The sequence below is a fragment of the Astyanax mexicanus genome, chromosome 11 (genome assembly GCF_023375975.1).
Source record: "Astyanax mexicanus isolate ESR-SI-001 chromosome 11, AstMex3_surface, whole genome shotgun sequence".
In the NCBI taxonomy this organism is placed as follows: domain Eukaryota; kingdom Metazoa; phylum Chordata; class Actinopteri; order Characiformes; family Acestrorhamphidae; genus Astyanax; species Astyanax mexicanus.
In genome coordinates, this window is record NC_064418.1 from 42,308,307 (window position 1) to 42,333,397 (window position 25,091).

At 36.7% G+C, this 25,091-nt stretch overlaps 1 protein-coding gene and 2 long non-coding RNA genes across 7 annotated transcripts; all 3 read right to left on the bottom strand.

Moving 5' to 3' along the window:
- Positions 1-5,105: 5,105 nt before the first annotated feature.
- On the bottom strand, positions 5,106-10,802 carry LOC107196936 (roundabout homolog 2-like). 5 transcript variants are annotated; one of them, XM_022680113.2, is made up of 6 exons: positions 10,641-10,802; positions 8,742-8,899; positions 7,595-7,903; positions 6,662-6,770; positions 6,095-6,136; positions 5,106-5,472 (listed from the first exon to the last, which is right to left on the bottom strand). In XM_022680113.2, the coding sequence occupies exons 2-6, from the start codon at positions 8,854-8,856 to the stop codon at positions 5,460-5,462; spliced, it is 588 nt and encodes a 195-aa protein (XP_022535834.2). In that variant the 5' UTR covers positions 8,857-8,899; positions 10,641-10,802; the 3' UTR covers positions 5,106-5,459. The 5 variants fall into 5 exon arrangements, with proteins under 5 accessions (XP_022535834.2, XP_022535836.2, XP_015456715.3 ...); XM_022680115.2 differs by lacking the exon at positions 8,742-8,899 and having other exon boundaries at positions 7,595-7,752; XM_015601229.3 differs by lacking the exon at positions 8,742-8,899.
- A 5,019-nt stretch (positions 10,803-15,821) lies between these two features.
- On the bottom strand, positions 15,822-17,413 carry LOC125804910 (uncharacterized). The gene is made up of 3 exons (XR_007441132.1): positions 17,234-17,413; positions 16,027-16,045; positions 15,822-15,874 (listed from the first exon to the last, which is right to left on the bottom strand). It is a non-coding gene; the product is annotated as an uncharacterized LOC125804910 (long non-coding RNA).
- Positions 17,414-22,523: 5,110 nt separating this feature from the next.
- On the bottom strand, positions 22,524-25,091 carry LOC111194857 (uncharacterized). Its single transcript, XR_002651307.2, has 3 exons — positions 24,918-25,091; positions 24,163-24,229; positions 22,524-22,798 (listed from the first exon to the last, which is right to left on the bottom strand). It is a non-coding gene; the product is annotated as an uncharacterized LOC111194857 (long non-coding RNA).

A 25,091-nucleotide genomic window follows, 5' to 3' on the forward strand; every position in this document is an offset into this window, starting at 1 on the left:
GCTGACCCAAGAAGATATGCACATTTATATTGTATATGCACGCCTGGTGTCATGTCTTAGCCCTGTCTCATGTCTCTGTGTGTTTTCCTCACGTGACCTGTACTCCTCTGTGTCTCTTGTCAGTAGATTTCCACCATGTGTTTCTCATTTGTAGCTCCGCCCCTTCCCCAGGTGTTTCCAATTCTAGTGTGTTTTATGTTACTATAAATAGCCCTCCTCTGCCACCTTGTCCTCCGTCGGTCTTTGCACCTTCACCTGTCGTTCGTCTCTCTGTGTTTTCATAACGTTTCTCAGTGTCTCTCTTAGCCTTGGTTCCTTGTTTCTTGTTTATTTCTTGTTTTCTCGTTTATGGTTTATTTCCTTGTTTATTTCTAGTTTCTTGTTTTATTTCTTGTTCCCTAGCTCCCTGTATATATATTCTTTGATTTGTTTTGGTTATTGGTTATTTGTGTATCTTTGTTTCATGTTACTTGTTCCTTGTTTTTCTTGTTATTTATTTATTAAATTATTATTTATTTTCACCCTACCTGCACTTGTGTCCGCCTCCTCGTCTCCCTGCCTGGGTCTCCGTGACACCTGGCTTTCTATAGCTTGTGTTTATAAACATTTTATACTGTGGGAGTGTGTGTGTGGGGGGGTGCATGTGTACCATGTGCATGTTAATCTATAATTCTCAGTTTCACTTTTACTCACAGACTCACACTGTCTTTCAATATTCAGTCGCGGGCGAATTTTTGATGTTTACTATTTATACGTGCAGCTGAGTGTACAGTATGTGAGAATGGGGTCAATGCAGATATCTTTGTATGCATACTATATTAACCCAAACACATAGCAAAAAAAGGAAGCAGATAGTGGCAGTGCATGCTCATCTCCTGCATTTGCATGAAGCCTCTGTGAAAGAAAGACATGAGAGAGAGAGAGAGAGAGAGAGAGAGAGAGTCCACTGTAGCCCAAGGCTGGAGTTACACAGCCCACAGCATGTAAATCAACAGAGCGCTGAAGCTCCAGCGTGAGTCAACATTCATACAGCATTCACCAGCACTCAGTCTGAGCACTAGACTCACTTACTCACCCTCAAAGTAATGTCTGATCAGCACTGGAGGAAATCCACAGTTGACAGGTATCACCATGTATGTCAAACCATATTTAATGTAAAAAAAATTGAGCATACTGAAATAACACCTTTCAGATATTTTATTCTCTAGAACATTCTAAGTAGTCCATGGGTTCTATTTCAGTGATCCTTAGGTGAGCCATCAACTGCATATTGCACAGCATATCAGTTATTCTTTGCTATCATAACAATGGAAAAAGTATGCTTTCTTCGGCTCTAAACACGCAAAATCCATGTAATTAATCATGGGTGTGTTTTGGGCATATAAGTTGTGCAATAAACCAATCAGTCTATCAGTTGCCATTCCCTTTAAGAGACAGGCATTGCTATTTCAGAGGTGCAGCTACCAGGATGTGTTCAACAGCAGCTTTGAGTTTGCATAGCTGCCAACTGGAAAGTGCTTTGTGTTTGTGCACTGCTGCATGTCAATGTATGCATAACAAGCGGGGTGAATGCACATTGGGGATGCGCCTATTAACAATTCACTGCCAAGGTAGCAATTAACCTTTTTTTAAGTCAGTGGCGCACCTGTTTTTTTCTGTTGCCATGATAGCAATATGCCAAACATTTACCTGAGCACACCTCATTTCGAGAACACCACACCCATTGGCATAGATATATTCACAAGCACCATTGCTATTTAAAAAAAAGCGCAGGTGCAAGACAGGGTGTTAACAGGGTGTAAGATAGTAATGAGCATGCCCAATTGTGCTCACTCGGACTCCAGCTGCTGATGGCAAGCAGTATGATCTGAGATTCGAACCAGTGATCCTTCTGGCAGGACCACTCAGAGCCTCAGTCTCTTAATGATAAGAGCCAGCCAACATTGATCTTATCTAAATCACCTTAAAAAAAACAGAGTCTTTCAGCAGTGGTTTTATACAGTTTCAGACGTCATGTAATGTTTTTATGCTCTAATGTAAAATAGTTCCACACTGCAAACTCTAACTAAACTTTTTATTGACCTTCTGAGAACTTTCCTTAGTGATATATTTCTCAATAATGTCATCTTATCATCTATGTCATTTATGGCATCTTAATGACACTAGGTGGCACTCCAAACACCCGGTCCAATATTTTATGCCTGGATTGACTCAGATTCCAAATCCCTGGACATCTCTGGATCAGGACATCCATAGCTTGAACACAAGGGATTTCAGGTCAGATTTATTATGATCTGGCATGCATCTTCACTGATTCTTCTTTTACATTATTTTGGATCTTCTTCTCCGAACATTCTGTTCTTTAGTTCATTGTATGCTTGAATACCATCTGCAGACCAAACAAAACACACGGAAAATGTCAGAATTTGCATCTCTTTATGCTTTTGAATGTCATTATTTGTGTACAGAGTCTTTTTTTATTTTTTGATAAAAGAAACAGAAACGGTGTGAAATGCCTTGATTCAGTGCTTCAGTGCTTTGTGCTGAATAAACTTTATAGAGAATAAATAAAGTGGGAATGGTGCTGAACTGAAATGAGTGTCTGTATCTTCAGAGCTCTTTTATCTTTATCTGGTTCTGCTTGTTCCTCTGCTGCGGTTCCTCCACATCTGCAGATATGAGCTGCTCTAGTTTTCTCTTTAGTCTGCGGCTCTGGGTGGGTTTACCTCAGAGTGCGTTTCTCCTCTACGCTCTTCTGAAGAATCCTCTGTTATCTGCCTCTGTTATCTATTATTCTATTCTGTCTTTATAACAACCCAGATAGAAAGCTGCTGTGTGTGTCTGTGATTTATTGTACATGTGTATAATATATGTATTATACACATATTTTTGACAGGTAGGTAAATACATCTATGGACATGTACTACTACATATTTTATATACATTACATACTTAGTCTCTGTTTCTTCCTAAATCAAGGGTATTATAATCTTGCACATATAAAATACATGACAAAAATTGCTAATTGTCCTCTAAAAAAATTGCCAGGCAGACATGTATGTGACATACATTCAAATATATAGTTCAGTGCATGTAAAAGATATATAACATCGAAATATTACCATACATCATATTTCTGAAAGAATCTCATATTTCTGTGGAATGTGATATGGCAGCTTGTCAGGGTTGAGAGAGTAAACAACACTGCACTATATAAATAATAAAAACACAAATCACAAATAAAGAACAGGCATAAGGGTTGCCAGAAAAGAATTGTAAAAATACTCATACTGTTTTAAAAAAACAGGACATTTTTAAAAACAACAAAAAAATAGCTGTTTTTTTTACATGCAGGACAGAAAAAATTCTGTTTGTAATAGAAATGTGTACAAAGAAGATTTTAGGAAAGGGAGGAAAACAAAACAAAGAACTAAGGCCAGGACGTGACACTTATTTAAAGCTTCTTCACACTCACACAAATCTCTATACTAATGTGTTTTTGAATGGAATTAAACATTGTGCTGAAATTACCAATCGAAACACCTTGAACAAATTAGATCTGAGGGTGGAGTCAGCAATAATCAGGGGGATTAATGCCACTTTAATATAACATTATAGCCAATATGGCTTTTAGAAAAATGTGAAATATGTTTTGGGGAGGGGGGTAATGCACTATAGGACCCTGTGGTGTGACCTAAGCTTTTGTTCTTAATGACAATTAACAGTACTTTTACATTTATACTACTTTTAAGTAGTTTTGAAGCGAAGACTTTTACACTTTTACTTAAAAAGTAAAAAGCTTGAGTTGATGCTTCAACTTCTACAGACGTATAAAAAAACCCTAGTATCTATATTTCTAGATAAGTAATGAATATGAATACTTTGACACCCTTGGTTGTAGGTTTTTTGATAAAATAGACATGAATTTTCTGAACAATGTGAGTGTGCATGTGTATCTGGTGCGTGTTTGAGGCAATATTGCTCATTGCTTATTTGGTGATAGAGCTCTCCACAGTGAGCAATTTGTTTGTGGTTTAGAAAACATCAGAAACCGCCAGTGTATCTTCAAATACAAGGTTGTGAGGAGTTCAGTGAGAGTGATCTTGCATGGCATGGCTCAGCCTGGCTGTCTGAGCAGCAGCATCACTGTTATCGAAGGAAATACACTTTTGATATTACATTGACACCTTGACATTTTTCCCTTTGATGTTACAGCGATGTCTCTTACTCACAGGCAGCCTCACATCCTGTCGGTCTGCACAGGACAAGAAAAACCCTCCTGATTCTGAGAACATGCTGCTTGTTCCTGTTTAAATGCTGGGTGAAGTTGGTTGGGTAATTTCTATTTTTGCTATTTTCATACAGCATGTTACGGTGGTGTTTATTTTAGAATCCGCATCTGACATTTGTCTCATCAGTCCATGCTGTGTAACTGATGTGCATGCGTAAAACAGCGCTGCTTCACATTAAGTTTTGCTTTAATCCGCGCCAGAATCTTAAGACCTATGAATGAGTTTAGACTAGAGGTGGGTTTATTGTTGAGAATTTGCTCAAGCTTCACTTTAAAAAGGGCTTGTTATTCTGCCACGGACAGCCAGCTCTTTCTATAAACTTAGTTTTTAAGCTTTTTACTTTCCATTGATACTGCTGTGGCCACATTCTGCCATTTCATGCCGTTGCATGAATAGTACACTGAGTTACTATCTGCCCATTCAGACAAAGTCGCATTGCACCAAATTGGGTATGTATTGAATTTCAATACCACAAAGGGCTTAAACTGGACATGAAAATGTCAGATTCAATGTGTTTTGGCTGTTCACAGTGCTCCTTAAATGACTGTGAATTATGATTTATGAAAAAATCAACTAAGATTGCTCTGATTTCATTTGAATGTTCTTGTTTTCTTTGGCCATGAACTCCTCCAGCTGCTTTACCCCTCCAGCTCACTCCTCCTCCCCACTCACTCATCCTCCCCCCTCCCTCTTCCTCCCCCTTTTACTCATCCCCACCTCTTTCTTCCTTTATAGAGCTTAAATCCTGATTGAAGTGGTAAAAACATGGTAAAAAATGGTAAAAAAATTAACCATTGGGGTGTTTCACCAGGTGGCTATTTATTAGAAGTCATAAACATTTATTGCAGTCATAGACGACAATAATGACATTTTTCATATAAATCCCATTTGTTAGTATCAATTTGTTTAACTCAGGTAGCAAAAACACAAATACTACTATTAACTACAGTACAGTTCAGTTTGTCAGTTCATTAAGTCAAATTAACTCCATTTCTAAGACACATAATTTAAACAAAAAGCTAATGAGTTTATAAATGAGTAAAATCACTTTTTTCTTGTTTTCAGAAAGGATTGGCCAGAGAATCCACTGTCGATCCTGCTATCTGAAGACCCTGAAGTCTAAGGAGGTTCAGTGAAATTGATCCATGTCAGCTTCATTCATGCCTGTTATACTGTAGCCCTGTGAGAGAGACACAGAAACAAGAAATAACATTAGCCTTAGTACAAGGTAAATCTGCCTGTAAAAGCAGTGCTTTCAAAAACATGAAAAACTGCATGAATGAATGTCCGATTAAATATCCTTAAAATGTATCAATATACTTAAAAGTACTATTGATTTGTTACTGTTTTTGAACAATATCCTTCTGTTCATTGTGATGTTATGCAGCATTGTTTGACCTTATGTAAATAATGAATTAAAAATAATAAAATAAAACATAAAAACAATAGAATTCTCATAATAATTTTGAATATTAGGAACCTGTAAAACAGGGGTCGGGAATGAAGTTTGGCCGTGGGCCAGATATTTTCCAAGCCATTATGTGTAATGTTTCATGCTCGTCTATTGCTGACCCCTGCTGTAAAAAGTTAATAAGAAATGGTCTATAAAAATAACCTAAATCACTAATGTTGTAAAAATATTGTGCAGGTTTGGTTGTGCTTCTTAATAAATACATAAAACATCTTTCACATCACTATTGTTCCCTCAGGGTATTTTATGTATTACTAGAGTTTGATTTCAGATGCTATTCTGTATTAATATAATTATAAGTGTATCAGTTGCAGATAAAGAACTCACATACCCTGTTCCACCCTGAGCAGAGCCCCCACACTTCTTACATTTCCTGTAACAAAAATATAATATACATATAGATAATAAATGAAGATGACCTGCTGCACAATTTCATTGTTGGTCATGTACCTACTGTTACCAGATAATTTGGCAGTGAGCCATTTTGAGCACATCAGCTTTACTGACACTGGTATGATTGCATCAGGCTGAATTACACACAAAGATGGTGATGGTTAAGTTATGCACGGTTAATTTACATATTAGTAGCAGCCATTCAGCAGCAATAAGTCAGCAGTTTTATTGCACATAGTAATAAATCATAAACTGCTGTCAGTGACCGGAATAAAGGACTCCAGCATGTTTTAAAACTGTCAAGTTTATAAATCAAGACGTCCTCTGAAGTTCACAGGCAATAATTTATCAGAATCTGTATCATTAATACATTTATTACATTCAGTAAATCTGAAAAATAATGCAAATCTCTACATGACAAAAACAAATCCATGTATGAAGTAATACACTCTGGGGACACTCTTGCAGTTTTCTAATTTGGTTTTTCACTCTGTTGGTCACTCACCTAGGAATCCAAACAGCACAGAAGATCAACAGGCCCACTGCAACAGCTCCTCCAACTGAGCGGACAATGATAAAAATAGTGCTTTTGTGTGACGCAGGCACAGATATTCCTAAAAGAAAACATTGGAAAATGTTTTATTTGATATCAAATTAAACTAGAAGATTTTAAGCAATAGAAATAATTTCAAAAGTCAATAATGATTGTTTTTAACTGTAATTTTTCATAGATTGTTAAATAAATGTGCTAAAGGTTTTAAGCCACATGACAATTTTAATATCCAGCTCCAATATCTTAAAAATGGCCCAATATCCAGACATTCTGTATAATTTACAGAAAGTTGCTTTACTATTTTTTAGTTAAAATTACTTAAAATACAGAAAATGTATACATTTCAAACATTTTAGGTGATTAAAGAACTAGTAGAGGAGTGTAGATTAGTCATACAACTTTGTATGAAAAGTATAATTGCACTTTCATTTATTTACATTGTCTATTTTTCAATTGAATTACATTTCAGTGAGCTTAGCTATAGTTTATTATGTTCTGCAGCAGAAAAACATAAATGGTAAAATGTGTTATAATATATAATTTCTTATACCATGTGAATTATACTATGCTGCACAATATTGACAGCTGATTGATTAGAATTGTGTTCAATATCATCCAAAAACCAAATAATTTTTTCACTTTTAACCAATTTGGCTGCTGTCATAAACGTGTTTTATGTATTATGCAGTGTATTATTAAATCATTGCATATTTAATTTACATTTTCACAACTATACTACCATACAAATGTTTAATATAACATATCAAATAAATTGTCTAATTTAGTTTTTAAAACATATTGTTGTTGGTAAATACAAACATTGCATAAACACAATCAAAAGGTAAAATGTAAAACAAACAAACACTGACAGAAGTGGATGATCACCTTTTATGGTCAGAATCCATAGAATTCTTGATGGGGAGCAGTAATAGGTTCCTGCATCTGAAGGCTGAACATTAGATATCTGTAGTTTCAGTGGATCACTGGGATCTACACTCATCCTGCTTGATGTGTAGTTTGTTACAGTTTGGTTAATAAAGGGGCTGTAGATAAAAAGAAGATTCTTCTCTTTAAGCCAAAAAATATCTTCTCCACTATCCTCACTTCCATTACAGTGTAAAACAACAGTTTCACCCTGATCAGCAGTTTTGTTGATCCAGGGAAATGGTTTAAAAATATTTGCCTTGGTAAAAGCTGCAGAAAAACAGAGAAATGGTCTGTAATTTTAATTAGCATCAGTGACCAGGTGTAAAAGCATGCAATGGCATATAGAATACACATCACACTGTGTCCATTAATATAAAATTGTCATCGTAAGATCTACAGGTAGTTCTTGCCACAGTTGAAGTACACTATCAACCATCAGAAACAGATTGAATGTATTTGATTTACATGGGAGGAATGTAGGAGAAAACCCTTGCTGTCAAAAAACAAACATTAGAGCAAACCCACAGGACAATGTTTGCCAGACAACCCTAAACAAAGTCCAGGACTTCTGGAGCAAACCAAACACAGCATCTGAACAGAAGGGGCCTAATTTTAGTGATCTATAGTTCATTGGTCATTTGTGGATTGTGCAGCTGGATTGAGGGGCGTGTCAGTTTGTCTTTGGTATCGTGAGGGCACAAAAAATACACCTTACACAGCTCGAAACACACAAAAAAGTCATGTACTAAAACTAATACATAATTAATCATGGGAGTGTTTTGAGCATAAGGTGAAATAAACCAATCAGTGTGCCAGTTGTTATTCTCTTTAAGAGCCAGGTGAGCTCTGACTTTGGCATGTTCGTATCTTAACAGCGCAACGCTTTTGCGCATCTCAGCAGAAGATACACCAGCAGCTCATTTAAGGGAACAGCAATGCTATTTGGTGCAGCATGTCCGTGTGTGTGTGTGTTTGACGAGTGGGGTGCACAGCGCTCCTGCATGGCTAAGATAGAATTGGACAGCTGACTGTTGACTGCTGTCAGGGTTTTAATCAGTCAGTGGTGCACCTGTGTTTTCCGCCACTGATAGAAGTAGAAGATCACCTTTTATGGTCAGAATCCATTGAATTCTTGATGGGAAGCATAGATAGGTTCCTGCGTCTGAAGGCTGAACGTTAGATATCTGTAGTTTCCGTGGATCACTGGGATCTACACTCATCCTGCTTGATGTGTAGTTTGTTACAGTTTGGTTAATAAAGGGGCTGTAGATAAAAAGAGCATTCCAATTCTTATGCCAAACAAAATCTTCTCCACTATCCTCACTTCCATTACAGTATAAAACAACAGTTTCACCCTGATCAGCAGTTTTGTTGATCCAGTGAAGTATTTTAAACTTATATACCTCGGTTAAGTCTGAAAAAAAAAACCAACAACAACGTGATCTGTCATTTTGATCATCGTGAGTGACAAGGTGTAACAGTATGCAATGACATACAGAATACACATTACACTGTGTTCATCAATTCTTAAATGTCATCATAAGACCTACAGGTAGCTCTTGCTTACAGTTGATGTCAAAGTACAGCATCAAACATCATAAACAGATCGAATGGATTTGATTTACATGGGAGAAATGTAAGGAGAAAACCCTTGCTGTCAAAAAACAAACATTAGAGCAATTTCACGTGAAAATGTTTGCCAGACAACACCTAGACAATACCAGGACTTCTGGAGCAAACCAAACACAGCATCTGAACAGAAGGGGACTTATTTTAGTGATCTATAGTGCACCAGTCAATTGCAGATTGTGCAGCTGGATTTAGGGGCGTGTCAGTGTGTCTTTGGTATCGTGAGGGCACAAAAAATACGCCTTACACGTATTTTTATTCCTAAACTCCTACAGGGGCACAAGGCATGAAAATAAACTGTTGATGGGGTGTAAGATAGCAACAAGCATTGTGACTCGCATTGCGAAGGGTCTACACTAGGGCCCAAGATCTTTATACCAACTGTGAAGCTTGGAGGTGGAAATGCTATGATTTGTGGCTGTTTTGCTGCAGCAGGCCCTGATATGCTCTTAGTCATAGATCATCTATTAATTCTTCACTATATCAGAGGGTGCTTGATTAAAATATAAGCTACAGTAATTGAAGATAGACCATGCAACATGAAAATGACCAAAAACGTTTAAGTAAATTCACCAAGAAATGTCTCAACAGAAAAACTAGAGCTCTGTAATGTTAATGTTAAGTCAAAGTCCAGATCTTAATTCTTTTGTTATGCTAAGGGTGATATGAAATGGACAGTGTACGCAAGAAACCCATCAAACATCACACAGCTAAAAGAATTCTACATCTAGTAGACAGTTAGCGGAAATGTCTACATGAGGTCAGCAAAAATACCAGCTACTAGGCCACAAAGTGACGTAACTTTTTCCTCCCAAAACATTTACATTTTTGTTCATTACATTTTACAGCTTATGTTTAAAATTATTATTTTTTCAATTGTATTTGTTTGTTTAAACCTAATCTATAAAAAAATAAAACTCTGTTCATATGAAGCTGAAATGTCTATATTATTAAATATGTTAAAAAAGACAAAGGTTTTTAAGGGGTGACTTTAATTTTTCACATTAAGTCACCCCACCTTTGTGTTTTTAAACATATTTAATAATATGGACATTTCAGCTTCATATGAACAGAGTTTTTTTTTACACACAAAGCCCTTTGTATCAGTAAACCCAACTATGAACTTTGAGGTTACATTCATAGGTAATAACTCAGTAATATGTCTAGCTGTCAAACTAAAGTGTCTTATAATAAAATGCTTAAAATATAATGTGAGCCCACTGCAAGTGTATCAAAAATATAACCAAAAATCCACTTAAAACAGCTGAGAATTTCATTAGCACTTATTCACTTGACACTTAACCCTCAGATAAACCAAAGCATGTTTTAAGAAAGGCAATTATATGTTTCTCAAACAGACACAACAACACAATACCTCCACAGGTCAGGAGAATCATCAGGATACAAGGAGCCAGATGCAGAATCCCAGCCTGAAGAACCGCCATATCAACACTGTTCCCAGAGTGATTAAATCAAATTAAAAAGGGTATTTTACAGTTGTAGCCTTGTGTAAGATCTTCTTCTGAGTACACTAGGAAGTGCAGATGGAGGAAGTGGGTTTCTAACAGTCTGAGTAAACAGACCACAGCCCCTAAGAGTTAGAAGAGATCACCGTGTAGCAGTGTACATAAAAATATCTTTGTAACCCTAACAAGTTAATCACAGTCCTCTCTGGGATGACCTATTAACAATATCATCACCTTACAGCAGGCGTGCACAACTTCTTTTAACCAAGGGCCAATTTCACATTAACACCTAGACCAGAGGGCCACACATTTTTACAGGTGTCTCCACACAAATTTTGGAATACATTGTTTTACTATGCTACTATTGCATAATATCAGCTACTTACAAGAAATATCTTGGTCAATGGGAGATATTGCAGCGCCGTTCTGACACAATCTGATTAATGTCAGGCTCCAGTGAGGTGGTTGCAAGTATGAGCACCGCCTGCAGGTTCTCATCAGTTAGTATAGTCCGCAGGGGAGGTTTATTCAGCTTCATCAAGGAAAACATCTGTTCACAAATGTAAGTGCTTCCAAACACGGAGATCCACTTCTGTGCATTAGCGAAAAGGTTTGGAAACTGTTTCCCGTCCAAGGATTGATAAAACTCTAGGAGAGGCATCTCCCTGTGCTTAGTTCTCATTGCAGTGGAGCACTTCAGTTCAATTATTTCAAGTTGTAATTCACCAGGTACAGTTTCAGTATCTACAGAGAATGGATCAGCACGTAGTTGGAGTGTAGCTTGTGCATTTCTGAACTGCCCAAATCTTGCACTGAATGCCAGCTTCAAGTCTTCAAGTACGTTCAGCCTCAGAAAGCGTTTTTTCCCTATGAGGAAAATGAATAGACTTTTTCAAAAACCCGCCTCTATCACATTCAGTGGTAAATAAATATGTTCTGAACCCTCTACGTTTTATTCTGTGCACATTTACCCCCTAAAAAACACTGGATCCTCTGAATTTCGATATTGTTTAAGAGTCGTAATGAGAAAAATGCTAGCGAATATTATAGAATATTACATTAATCTTTGATAAACAAAAAGGACTGTTGTTAAGCTTTATACTCCGGTTCGAGGTAAATTCATGTGCTGTAACAGCATTTAAAAAAAATAATAACTATCCCTCTATAGGAGCTCCTTTGCAGTGCAGAAGGTAAGCAGAGCAAAAAAGCTCAGTAAAAAAGTGTTGTTTTAGGAGATTATATATGTATTTATATGTTTTTTGAGGAAAGTTAGTGGCAAAATTTGGTTTTGTATCAGTTCTATTCACACCCTGAGTGTTCAGGTAAACAGGGCTATGTTAGCTAGCAGTTGATCTCACAAAGCTTGTTTTAACATTATAAACACGCAGACTACAGTCTGATTTACTCGCCTCTGAACAGTAAAAGAGCTAGTTCTTAGCACGGATAGCGGGTAATGCTAACGTTGCTCCAGCAGTGCTGTCCAGGCTTAGCAGCAGGGTTCAGGCCAGAGACTGTAAAAAAAGATGGACGCTGTGTCTCCGTTCCCATTCATTCAGTGAAAATGAAGCCAAAATCTTCCCCCATGTTGGCGATCCTGAAACCCGAGTCTGCGCAGTAGAGACCAGAGCAGGGATAAAGACTGTGGAGAGCAGATTTAAATAACCCCGCCCCTGAGGGCTGCCTCGAGGTCACAGGCTGAGGAGCAGAGCAGAGCGGAGCTGACAGTCTGTTATTGGTCCCGCCCATACAATACAATACAATAACCATACCTTTTTTGAATAAAGCTGAATAAGTGGGGATATAAAAAAATTACAATATAAGCAGAGGTTACACTAGCTGTTGCATTTAAATAATGGAGGTAGAATTACAGTATATTGGAAAAAAAACTTGATTGAAAGTTGTCTGTTTTGCCATTGAAACCTATGGGGATGCGTGGGGTTACACAGCTTTCTGCAACAGAACAGCAGGGGGCGCCCGACCTGTGGTGGCTTCACTTTTGAGAGACGGTGCTCGGTCCAGCTATACACAGTCTATGGTTCAGGCCTAAAATACTCACCTCTGAACGGCGAACGAGCTAGCGCTTAGCGCAGGTAGCAGCTGATGCCAAGGGCGTAGGAGCAGGTTTGATATTGGGGGGGACACATTTGCCAATATGAACCCAAGCCCACCCTATAGTTTCTTAGAACAACATTTGTGGAAATTACTTTTCCACACAAACAATATTTTTTTTTTCTGTATTTTGTTTTTTATAAGTTAACAAGGTGATTTTACAACCTAAACATGTTACTTCACATTACATTTACTGTTGTAAGAAAAAAATATGCATATACATATACATATGACAAAAATGATCAGTTATCACCTAATATTTAAAATAATATAACAGATTTGGTTATTATTATTATTATTATAATCATGTATTGGCATGTCAATTCTGTTGTATATTTACATTTTCTCCACTCTTTAAAAAAAATCCTACACTTTTTTTTTTCTATTAAGAGCTCTTCTAAAGATTGGTGTCCTTTTATGTAAAAGAATGTAACATAAAGATTCATAAAGATTTTAATTATAAACGTCAGGACATGTGGCCTTACTGTGAACCCTGTTCTTACATATTCTACTGAATATTAACACTGTTCTACATATTCTAGAGCTTTCTCTGCTTTAAAGACATTTAATAAAGTAAGTGGTGGTATGATGTGTCTAATACACTGCTGGATATACATGATTAAACTCAGTAAATGACTGTTTATTAGCTGATCATCTGGATCAGGTGGAAAACACAATTTTGGGGCAGTGATCAGGGTTAAGAAACTGCTTTAAACTACAAACATAAAGTACTGTACTAAATTCTCACTATCCACTACATCTGGCTTCTAGATAACTAGTTAACTAAATGAATTTTTGTTCATTATTGCTCACAGTAAATCCTGTAATCCTAAATTAAGGTACAGGGCAAGTTGAACATTACGTATAAAGTTTATTTTTTCTTTAACGTTGACTTCCAATCTATCTAATTCCAAAGTTAAGCTAACTCACTAACACAGCTGCAGTTTATTAATCACAGTGGGTTTAAACTGTGTGCTGATTTAGAGTCTTGTATTTTTAACCAGCTATCAGAAATATCATCACAGTTTATGTGGTTAGCCTATCCTTACCTTTCTTTTAGAAAAATCCCCGTATATCCAGAGTTTAATCAGCTGAAGCTGCTGCAGCCAGATCCCGCTGCTAAATCTCACAGCGAGGGGGCGGGGCTTCCCCCACTAGCACACCGCGGGCCGCAAAACCAGCAAGCTGATTGGCTGTTTGTGCTGAGAGGCGGGACTTAATACCTGAACCGGCTCCGTGATTGGTCCGGTCTGTCTCCTCATTAATAGTACAGCTGATCTGAGCGAAACGATATCATTTTTGGGGGGGACAAATCCACCTGTTTCCAATATTGGGTGGGACAAAATTAATAAAAAACACAAATCTTTTAGAATGCTTTTAGAATTATGCTAATTGGAAGTTTTACACAATTACCCAATTAAGTTGTTATTTTTAGTGGGAATTCTGAGGTGACTTGCAACCTTTCAAAATGGCAGAAAAGAAGACACAATCCGTATTTGGAGGTATATATATATATTTCCAGGATAAACACTGTTAATGGTGTTTGTATTTGTTGTCCATGTATGTGTATTACCAGTCAAATGTTTAGACACACCTTATTTTCAGTGATTTTCACTATATATGCAGATGCAAAGAACATCAAAAAAATTATGATAGAACTGGCACTAATCAGGAACGAACTAAGAGTTACCTCTGTTGCACAGGTTAAGTTCATCAGAGTTATCAGCCTCAGAAACTACAAGTTAACAGCTCCCCAGATAAGAGCACCTAAAATTATTACATAAATCCTTATGTGTCCCTGCATATTCTGGATGACTTCAGTATTAATTTAAAATGTAGGAAAAATCGTAAAAAAAAAAACATTAAATGAGAGTGTGTCCAAACTTTTGATTGGTACTGTAGAGCAATGCTATTTTACACCATTGCAGTAAATACAAATCACACTTTGACTAATCACCCTCCTGGACAGCTGTATACGTGAAACTATTACCAAGCTGAGAGATATCCTGTAGAAGCACAATCTGTATCTGTGTAAGAAAGGTTAACCCTTGTGTGGTGTTCATATTTTTGTTACTAAATTAAGCAATTTTACATTAAAATGCTGTACACATGCTTGCTTCACCTAAATTGCAAGCAATATAAACAGCTTACATGGTTAATATTTGCCCTTTACCTTTCTTATGTTACATTTCTTTCAAAAAGTGCTACTCTTTGTTTATTAGTTTTTTTTTATAAAATGAATTATGAATTAAACTCAAGATATGAGTAGAAAATTTGTTTAGTTTCAAATGTACAAATGAAGCAATGTTTATTAGCCCTTGGCCAAACATACTGTATGTAATATAAATGGTTGGGGGGGGTGTACAGTGTGTGTTTATCGAAAATGTGTTTTGATATATGTCACAGACCCGAACACCACACAAGGGTTAAGAAGCATGCAGACTGAGAAACTAAAATAACAACAAAAAAAAAAACATTAATTTAAGACCCAGAATATATTCAAATTAGTGTGGGCAATATGACTGTATTTTATTGTATCGAAAAAATATTGTTCTATCATATCGATAATATGCTTTTTTAGCATATCAATGACATCATCAGTGGATATGAAATACTGACCTAACTGTGCTTTTTATTAAATAATCAGTCCTTTGAATGATGTGCCGAAAAAAATGTTCGGGAAAATGTTTTTTTTTTTTTTTTTTTTTTTTTACAAAGGCACTGTACTACCATGAGAGCTTGGGGGAATTTCATAGATATAATATAGTATACAATAGCATTTTTTTTTTTTTTTTTTTGGTTTATAGAACATAGGTAGGATGATGACCCTGAAGGTGCATTACAGGTGCAACAGGCATGTTCACCCCAGGTTGCCATGGTGTAACCCTGTGAGAGAGACAAAAGTCTGAGATGAGATGAAACAGAAGAGTTGTGTATGGTAGTAGTAGGGTGTGAGTGCGAGAAAGTGCTGAGAAACTCACACAGGAACAATCTGCGGCATTTCTCTGTTAGTACAGTGATCATGATTGTCAGCCTAGACAGGTGAGAAAAGGGAAGGGAACAATGATACAGTTATACAGAGATCTAAAGGCCAAAGAGTCCAAACTAACACGACCTGCACAAAGACCTAGCTCCTAAACAACAGAGTTTTTAAACAGGTTTAATTAAGAATGTGTTTGTACTCACATGTCCACGGTCTTGACTCCTGTAACAAAAATCACAGGTTATATGTTTTCAGCTCCAGTAGTTTTATAATATGTAATCCTAACTTTAAAAGTAGGACATGTCTGAGAAAAGAGAACGTCTGGTCACTCTACTTTACTTTATCTACAAGTTGGAGCAACTACAGGTAGGAGTGAGTAATAGAGTCGAGGACAGTGAGTGCTTATATCTAATGTTTAAACCCTCCAGCAGCACTGCTGCATCTCATCCACTCACAGTTCTAGCACAACACACACTAACTCCTCAAAAACCACCACCATCTAATCAGTGAGAATAATGATCCACCACCCAAATAATAATAGCTGCTGCTTTATGCTGATCTATTCTGTGTGGTCCTAAGCACTGGAGAACAAGGTGAAAGGAAGATAAAGATAAATAAAGTAGTTCAAGCAGTTAATAGATATATAATTATAGATAAATAAAGATTTTTGTTCGACAACAACTACATACTTTACATAAAGGTGTGACTTTGTCTTAGACTGAGAGTCCATGAACCAAAATTTTAATGACGTATTTCTATCTATTATTAATTAATTTACATTTTATTTTATTGTCCTTTAAATTGAGACATTAGATTGAGACACTCACACCAAAATTAGAGTATTAAGGTAAATGTTTTTGCCAAGACTCATTTCTGAATATTGATGCCAAATTTAAAATTGAATCAGATTTCTTCTTGTCGGCACATGACTGTTAATATTTTATGGTTAAAATCCTGATTTAACATAAATGACACAGCAACAATTTCCCAACTTACAGTATAATTGAACATTTTGTTCTAGCAATCATATCAGAACCAGTCATATTGATAGTAAAATTTTAAATTAAACATTTGAATTTAATTTAATTTAATTGAAATGTTTGGAACAGACCTGTAGAAGCTAAAAGTGCACTTTAAAAAGGAGCTTGTTTTATCATAAGAACCCAGCAATTTTACATTCTGTAAATAAGGTCAAATAAAGAACAGATTAACACACTGTTCTGTAATGATGCTGTCATGATGTCACTTAGAAACTTAATGAGTTAAAGTAAAGGACAGAGTGCTGTAACAAACTTTACACAGATTTTAAGGTTGAGTTAAGGCAAATTTTTAAATAAATCTATGATGATGTTTGGAATATATGACAAAATCTGTGTAGTGTTCCTGCAGGTTGCTGTATTGGTCACTCACCTAGATTTCTTGCGAGCACAGCACACACATACGGATATCAGAATGATGACTGCAACGACGCCGATGATGATAAAAATGATCATTTTTCCAGAGATAAGTGGTCTGCTCTCTCTGACAGTCCAACAGTAATGTGTCTTTTAGGACCCGAGTTTAAATAGCACTGCGGATGTTCAGCTGCTAACACTCCACCCTAAAAAACAGGGAGTGCACATTTTTTGGGTGGAATTCAGCACCTACAGTATCAGCATCACTGAGTCTGCAGAAATTAGTGTGAACCTGCTTGCTCTGTAAACTTCCACAACTAAGACGCCTTCTGAGAACACTATTGCTGACCAGTCACACCCTGCTCATAATTTCTTTCCAACACAAAAAGTTTGCAAAGTGTTATGTCCTGTTATCATTTTAATAATAAGACCCAGGGCACTATTTTAGCGATCTATAAGTATGCCGTCAACTGTGTAGCTTGGTTTACGGCATGTCAATCAATCTTTGTTATGGTTACAATGTTAAACTTACACCTTGTGATGCTTGAAATGTGTAAAAGGCATGTACTAATTCTCTTAATTAATCATGGGTGTGATTAATCAGCGTATCACTATCCATTCCCTTTAAGAGCCAGGTGCACTCTGACTTGAGCGCATTGCTATTTTAATGGCGCAGCGCTTATGAACAGAGAAAATGAAAACTGACCTTCGTATTCATGTTGTGAAGGTTGAGTGAGTGAATTGCCTGCGTTGCCAAGATAGCAATGAACATCTGAATGTTGACTGTTTTCTAAGTTCATTTCAGACAGTGGTGCACCTGTGTTTTCTGTTGCCAAGATAGCAATACACTAGAAATGTACTTGAACACACCTTTATCACTTCCAGGCCACCATGCCCATCAGCGTGGATATATTCAAAACCACTGTTGATATTTAAACAATGCAGGCCGAAGGTCTGAAAACAGACTGTTGATGGGGTGTAAGATAGCAATAAACATTGCGACGTGACTTGTGTAAGACACTAACCCTGCACTACAGTTCTGTAATTAAGGACAAATAAGGAACACAGATCAACACACTGTTCAGTACATGTTACTTAGGAACTTCATGACTTAAAGTAAAGGACAGAGTGATGTAATGAACTTTTACACAGATTTTAAAGGGTCTGTGACACATACAACACTATGGGCTCTTTTGGGTTAAGGCATATAATTAAATGAATCTATGATGTTTGGATTATATGACCATGTCTGTGTAGTGTTTCTGCAGGTTGCTGTATTGGCCACTCACTCACAAATCCTGCAGAGAGCAGATGCAGATCGCAAGCATGGCTAGGGCTACAGTGGCGCCGATGATGATAAAAAGGAACATTTCTCCAGATATAAACAGTCTGCTCTCTCTGACAGTCTGACAGTAATGTGTCTTTTTTTTTAGAATGTGAATGCAAACAGCACTGCGGCTGTTCAGCTGTTAACACTCAACCCCAAAAAACAGGGAGTGCACATTTTGCATGTTTATGGTAATCCTGCACATTTCTGCTTTCTGGCCTTTTCTGAGTGGTATTGAACACCTACAGTGCATCACTGAGTCTGCAGAAACCGGTGTGAACCTGCTTGCTCCGTAAACTCTGTAAACAACTAACACGTCTTCTGAGAACACATATTGCTGACCAGTCACACCCTGCTCATCATCTCCTTCCAACACTAAATAGTTCGGTAAGTCTACTTCATTACTTGTTCGAATAGAGCGGTGAACAAAGATCCCAGACCATGTAAATGCAGCCCATGAATTAATGCAGAGATACTCAAGGTAAAATATGACTCCAGTAAAAGTAGAAATCTTCCCTTTAGACATCCACTTGAGTATAAGTACCATCTTCATCTTCTGTTAAAGCTCTGTTATGTCCTGTTATCATTTTTATAACAAGTTTTGGGCTTAATTTAGCGATCTGTAGGCAAGCTGCCAATATCTAGCTTGATTTAGGGCGTGTCTGTGTGTCTTTCCTATTGTAACAACGTTAAAAATACAAATCGTGCGGCTCAAAACAAGCAAAAGGAATGTTCCAATTCTCTTAATTAATTATGGGTGTGTTTTGGGCGTAACATGAAATTAACCAATCAATGTGTCACTTGTCATTTCTTTTAAGAGCCAAGTGCGCTCTGACTTTGGCGGATTGGTATTTTAACAGTGCAGTTCTTCTGCACTTCTCAGCAGAGAAAACTGACCTGCGCATTCACACTGATTTGTCGCAACCACCTAGCAACCATGGATACCATAGCAACACCTTAGCAACCACAACAGATACCATAGCAACACCACAGCAACACATTAGCAACAACACAGCAATATCACAGATACCATAGCAACACTTTAGCAACCACCAAGCAACACCTTAGCAACCACCCTGGTGAACGGTGGCAATCATTTTAGCTGCGCAATCAGGAAATGCACTTTTCTAGTTTTCTTTAATATTCTGTTTATTGTTAATGTATAGGTTGGGTTTTTGCTGCTGCGTTTCCTTGTGTGTAAAACAAGTGGGGGTACGTGTACCGTATGATGACCATTGCCAAGATAGCAATGAACATCTGACAGTTGGCAGCTTTCTAAGCTGTATTCAGTCATTGGCACACCAGTGTTTTCTGTTTCCTAGATAGTAATATGCCAGCAATTTTCATGAACACACTTCACGTTCAGACCACTTCGTCCATCAACATAGATACATTCATAAACAGTGTTGCTATTTAAACGGTGAAAGCAGAAGGTGTGAAATAGCAATGAGCATAGGGGCACCTTCTGCACAGGGTGTAAGATAGGATGTGGTTCAATTTTTGCGTAAAAAGACTCTAGTGTCACTAATCTTTTAATAGAATGTCTGTAATTAGTCTGACAATGATGTCTTTTAAGATTTAATAGAGTTTTGGGTTTGTTTGTAACTTGGTTAAAAGTTTAAGTTTAACAAGAATTTGCTTTAAACAAAGGTTAAATAATTAGCTTTATTTACTCTACTGTGCTATATAGCCATATACATTCCATATATATATGTATAATGAGTTACCCGACCATACACAAGACACATACAAGCTAGAGCTGTGAATAGGGGAGTGGATGTCCCACATGTCCCAACACTCCTTCAGTCCAGCGCCCTTAATGGATTTAATAGGGCCCTATAAAATCTGTTTTATTATGCTCTTCTTTTTTAAGAAAATAGTACTGGTCTTCATTAATCAATTAAAACAAAACAAAAAGGGGTGCTACTTTTAAACAATATAAAATAGCTTATAGTAGAGCCTTTTAGAATTGTGTAAAATGTAAAAAAAACAGTGTGACTGTACATCTGTAGTTTAGTTTGATAGTTTCTCCACAAGGGGGTGGAAGTAGCATTCAGTGCTTGCCATTTAAATTAAACAGTGGATTAATATGATGTTCCTCTTTACATAATTAAGCAAAAAATGCAGAAAAAAATGATGGTAGGATTCATGAAACTCATTGGTATACTGCTTTACTGCTCCCCTACATCTTTCAGTTAAATTCACTGTAGCTTTTTACTCAAAGCTGACACTAATCTGATCATAAACAAGATCAGAGAAAGAGATAAAATCAGACAGCTAGACACCCTAAACCACACTGCAGCCGTTTGACACACGCCTGGAAATAAATGCAAATGCTAAGTACTTTTTTTTTTTTTTTACAGTGAATGAACTGCACCCTCCCACCTTGTGACCTATGATTACATGTCCTGTTAAGCTGCTTTGAGCTTAAATTTAGCACATGTCTAACTGGTGTCTGCAGCCTGGAGCTTCAGGTTAAGATCACTTCAGCCTTTAGAATGGCGAAAAAATTAAGCGTTTAGCCCTCAAACCTTAAAAAAAGATTTTTGTTGATGTTTTTTTTTTTTTTTTTTTTTTTACGTTTTTGGCATAGTAAAACAGGGTTTAAAATAAGACATTGCAGTGTAAAGTGCTTCTACATTTTAACTTTTGAGAAAACACCAACGCAAACATCTAACCCAAGTCATGCATGTGGTCGACATATTCTGATTATGATCGAGACAAGAAAAGGAGATAAATCAGACAGCTCGATACCCTAACCCACACTGCGGCTGTTTGACACGTGGCTGGAAATTAGTGCGGGGGGGTATAACGGAAATACATTTTTTCACATACTGCTACAGGTGCTGCGGAGCGCAGTGTAGTAGCAGAGAAGCAGAGACAACTTGCTAGCTAACGCTATCCTGTTAGCATAACAAGCTAAAACACTGGAAGCTCAACTATTTGGAGACAAACGCTCCTCTAGCGCTGTCCTGCCTGGAGAGAAATGAGAACAGAAGTTTATCTGAGGAGTTCCTGCTGCTGTTTCGTACTGTATTAGTGTGTGTTTTTATCTGAGCAAAATAAAAGAACAAGAGCAAACTGCACTTATTCACTCAGAAAAGAGACTCTTTTAAATATATCATTGTAGCTTACTGTAGCTTAAAGGATGATTTTAATGCACACTAATCTGAATTTATTTGTTAACTGGAGAAAGAAGAGAATTGCGTCTGATTTCAATACTGTAATGCCACTAATAGCTTCAAGAAAAACATACTATAAATTGATATTAAACTTGTGTCTTATTTGTGCAATAGAGCTTTTGAAAAAGATATGCCTTTTAAATACTTAAACATTGAGTATTTTAGATCTGTTTATAGTGATAATGGAAAAACTTAAAATTTTTGTTTTGTAAAGTAAGCTGTGTTAAAGTTGTTGGCGTATCTCCTTTCAAGGTCTGCGGTTTACATTCTTCAGCTGTTTTTCTGCAAATAAAGTCTGATTTCTATATATATTGCATCATTTTGTGGGACAAAGTAAACCCAATAAGAATTAAAGCCTTAATTTAGGGCCTTAGTGTTTTATATTAGTGTATATGTACTCCTAACAGTGCAGTAAAAGTCACAAACCTATATAAAAGCCCAGTTACGCAAAAAAAAGAAAAAAAAAAAAAAAAAAAAAAAAAGATTCACACCCTTCCAATTTGTGAGCTACGATTGTTGAGCTCAAACTTGGCACATGTATAACTGGAGAACATCTGAAATCTGTACTGTACAATCTGAACATTGAAAGTGATTTAAATTTTTCTTTGAGTGATGCCATAGAGGAACTAGTTTGGGTTAAAAAGTGGTCCTTGTATGGCATCGCTCAAAGAACCATTGGAAGTGCCTTTATTTTAAAAGAATGTACCAGGCAATTATTACTCTTTATCCCTGTGAAACTCCTCCTAATAAAACCTTTTTTTGTATAAGATAAAAAGATCCAACATAGTTTGCAGACCACTTCTAAGGGTAATTTAATTTCACCAATAGATAATGCAGATGTGCACATGCACACATTAACACACATTTTCTAATCTCTGCAAAAAGTATTGGCAATAAAATAGGACTCTTTGGAGCACATGAACACAAAACAACTGGCACAATGCATTTCCCAGTATTGAGCTCTGGTTCTCTGGAAAGATGGAGCTTCATCCAATACTTTTGAGATGAGATGGGGGATCATCTCATGCTTGTTGTTACATGCAATCAAATCCACACAGCAATACTCCAATGTCTAGTAGAAAACAGGATAAAAACTCTTTTTAACACACTTTTTAACAAGTTCAAGAGAAGTAATAAATAAGCAAGTGTCTGATTACATTTGTCTACAGTAGGTATTTACCATAATAAATATTGTGAAAGGGAATGCAAAAATTGCTCTCAGGTTAAGATTAAAGTGTGACTAATGTCACGTAAACTTGAGAAAGGGTGCTGTAGTCATGCATCTGCACATGATGCTTTGCTGGGTAACGTCTACACCACCTAAGAAGTGGTTATTCACTAGCACCTGACCCAAAGTGTTAAATTTCTATGGAACATAACATGTCTGTCTAATTCCACCTGTGGTACAAGGTGTGATCTAGTTTTTCTCACACTTTATTTGCACTGCAAATAACAACTATCTTCATGATGTAAATGCATGGGGGTGGGAAATAAAGTGGCACAAAAATAGTTAAAAGTGCCCTACTGGTTGCCTTTCGTGTAGAAAAAAGAGATTGAGTGACTGTTTCCCTTTCTTGCAGTAAATTAAGATTATGTGGCCTGGGGGCTCCGGGTGGTCCAGCGAACAAAGGTGCTGCCGCTGTGATCAGGAAGATGACTGGTTCGAATCCCACTCATGCAGCTTGCCATCAGCTGCCGGAGTCCATTAAAAAGCACAATTGGCTTTGCTCTCTTATGGTGGGTAGATGGCACTCTCTGCCCACATTAAAGGGTGATGTTGATCAGCACAAGGCATCTGTGAGCTGATGTATCTATGCAAAATCAAACATTTTTTAACACTTTTGCCTTCAGATAAAACAATAAATGATATAGTGTCCACTAAAAATGTAGATATAATATGATATAATATGGCCCTATTTTAACAGTATCTCTCATAGCATTTTAAATGTATTATGATAAAAAAAATATGCATTTTGTTGTAAAACTGGTTCATTTTCTCACTGTATCTTCAACAAACCTGATATTCCAGCTAAATAATAGTAACAGTGGGCATTTTGAGCAAACAATAAAAAATAGTTATTGTTAAGCATAAAAAAAGAATTATGATGGTTAATTAATCTGAACGTATTTATTTTATAAATATTTATTATATAAAACTTAAAAAAATACTAAGTGGTCAAGGGCATGAAATTTAGACCGAAAGTTATATTATTATTAATCTGAAAAAAAAAGCAGTATAATTTAATGAGAAAGAATTTTCACTTTAGACAAATTCTGAACAAAATTGAGCATCAAATATGACTTTGTTTACATGTTTATTTTGAAAATAATAGATGGGATTTGCCACAAAAAGTAGGAGAATCTGTATGTGAGAAGCAGGAGGAGGAGGGGGCTGTGTTTTGTGTAGTTCTCTGCCCTTGACAGTGAGCATGTGACCTGTTTTGTGGTGTTTTATGAATGATGGCTGGTCCGCTGTAGCTGATGTCCTTGCCTGGAGTCATTTCTTCACACAGGTGAAACCCAAATAAAGCAACAAAGACCATCAGTATCAGCCTGACTTCACAAACACACAAGGATTCAAGAGCATGCATTAATGCACACGTGCTGTATAATCTAGACACATTTATCACAATTTGTTGGTACAGAAACCAGTATTATGCTTCATGAATTTTGCCATGTCCAATGGAAGCTATAGAACACTGATATGACCTGTGTAATTCTTATGATCATTGTTATCCACTATCTTCTCCACTGTGGTATTAATGGGTTTTTGTGTAGAGCTGCAACTAATGACTATTTTTGTAGTCAACTATTCTACCGATTATTTGTTCGATGAGTCGATTAGTCGTGATTATTTTTGTCCCATACCCTCCATGTGTATTTCCTACTGGTGAGGACAATTTTGCAGTACATTTTGATAGTTTGATGTACCTATATTAAACTAAAAATTACAAAGTATATTATAGGAAACATTCACTCAGTCTGGATGTTATTATCAGGAGATTCTAGGATACTTGTATGTGTTTTTTATCGTTTGTCTTTAAGAAAATAAAGTCTGTAGTTGCTATAACATATAACTTAATTTTAACAGATTGAACAGAGTACAGTATCTCCCCAACACTTATCCAGCTAACGTTAGTTTATCTAATGTTATTAATGTTAATGAAGGAGTAAAGCCTGTTTAAACTCACCTCAGCAGCTCTCTGCAGTAATCTAACTCTCCGCGGGTAATCTAGAAATCAGTGTTTGAACTGTACAGAACTAGTAAAGACAGACTGTAGATTATTTTTGTGGAGTTAAATGTGTTTGTTTGTGTTTAATGGACACAACACTGATATTACACTTCACGCGCCTCGACCTCGCGC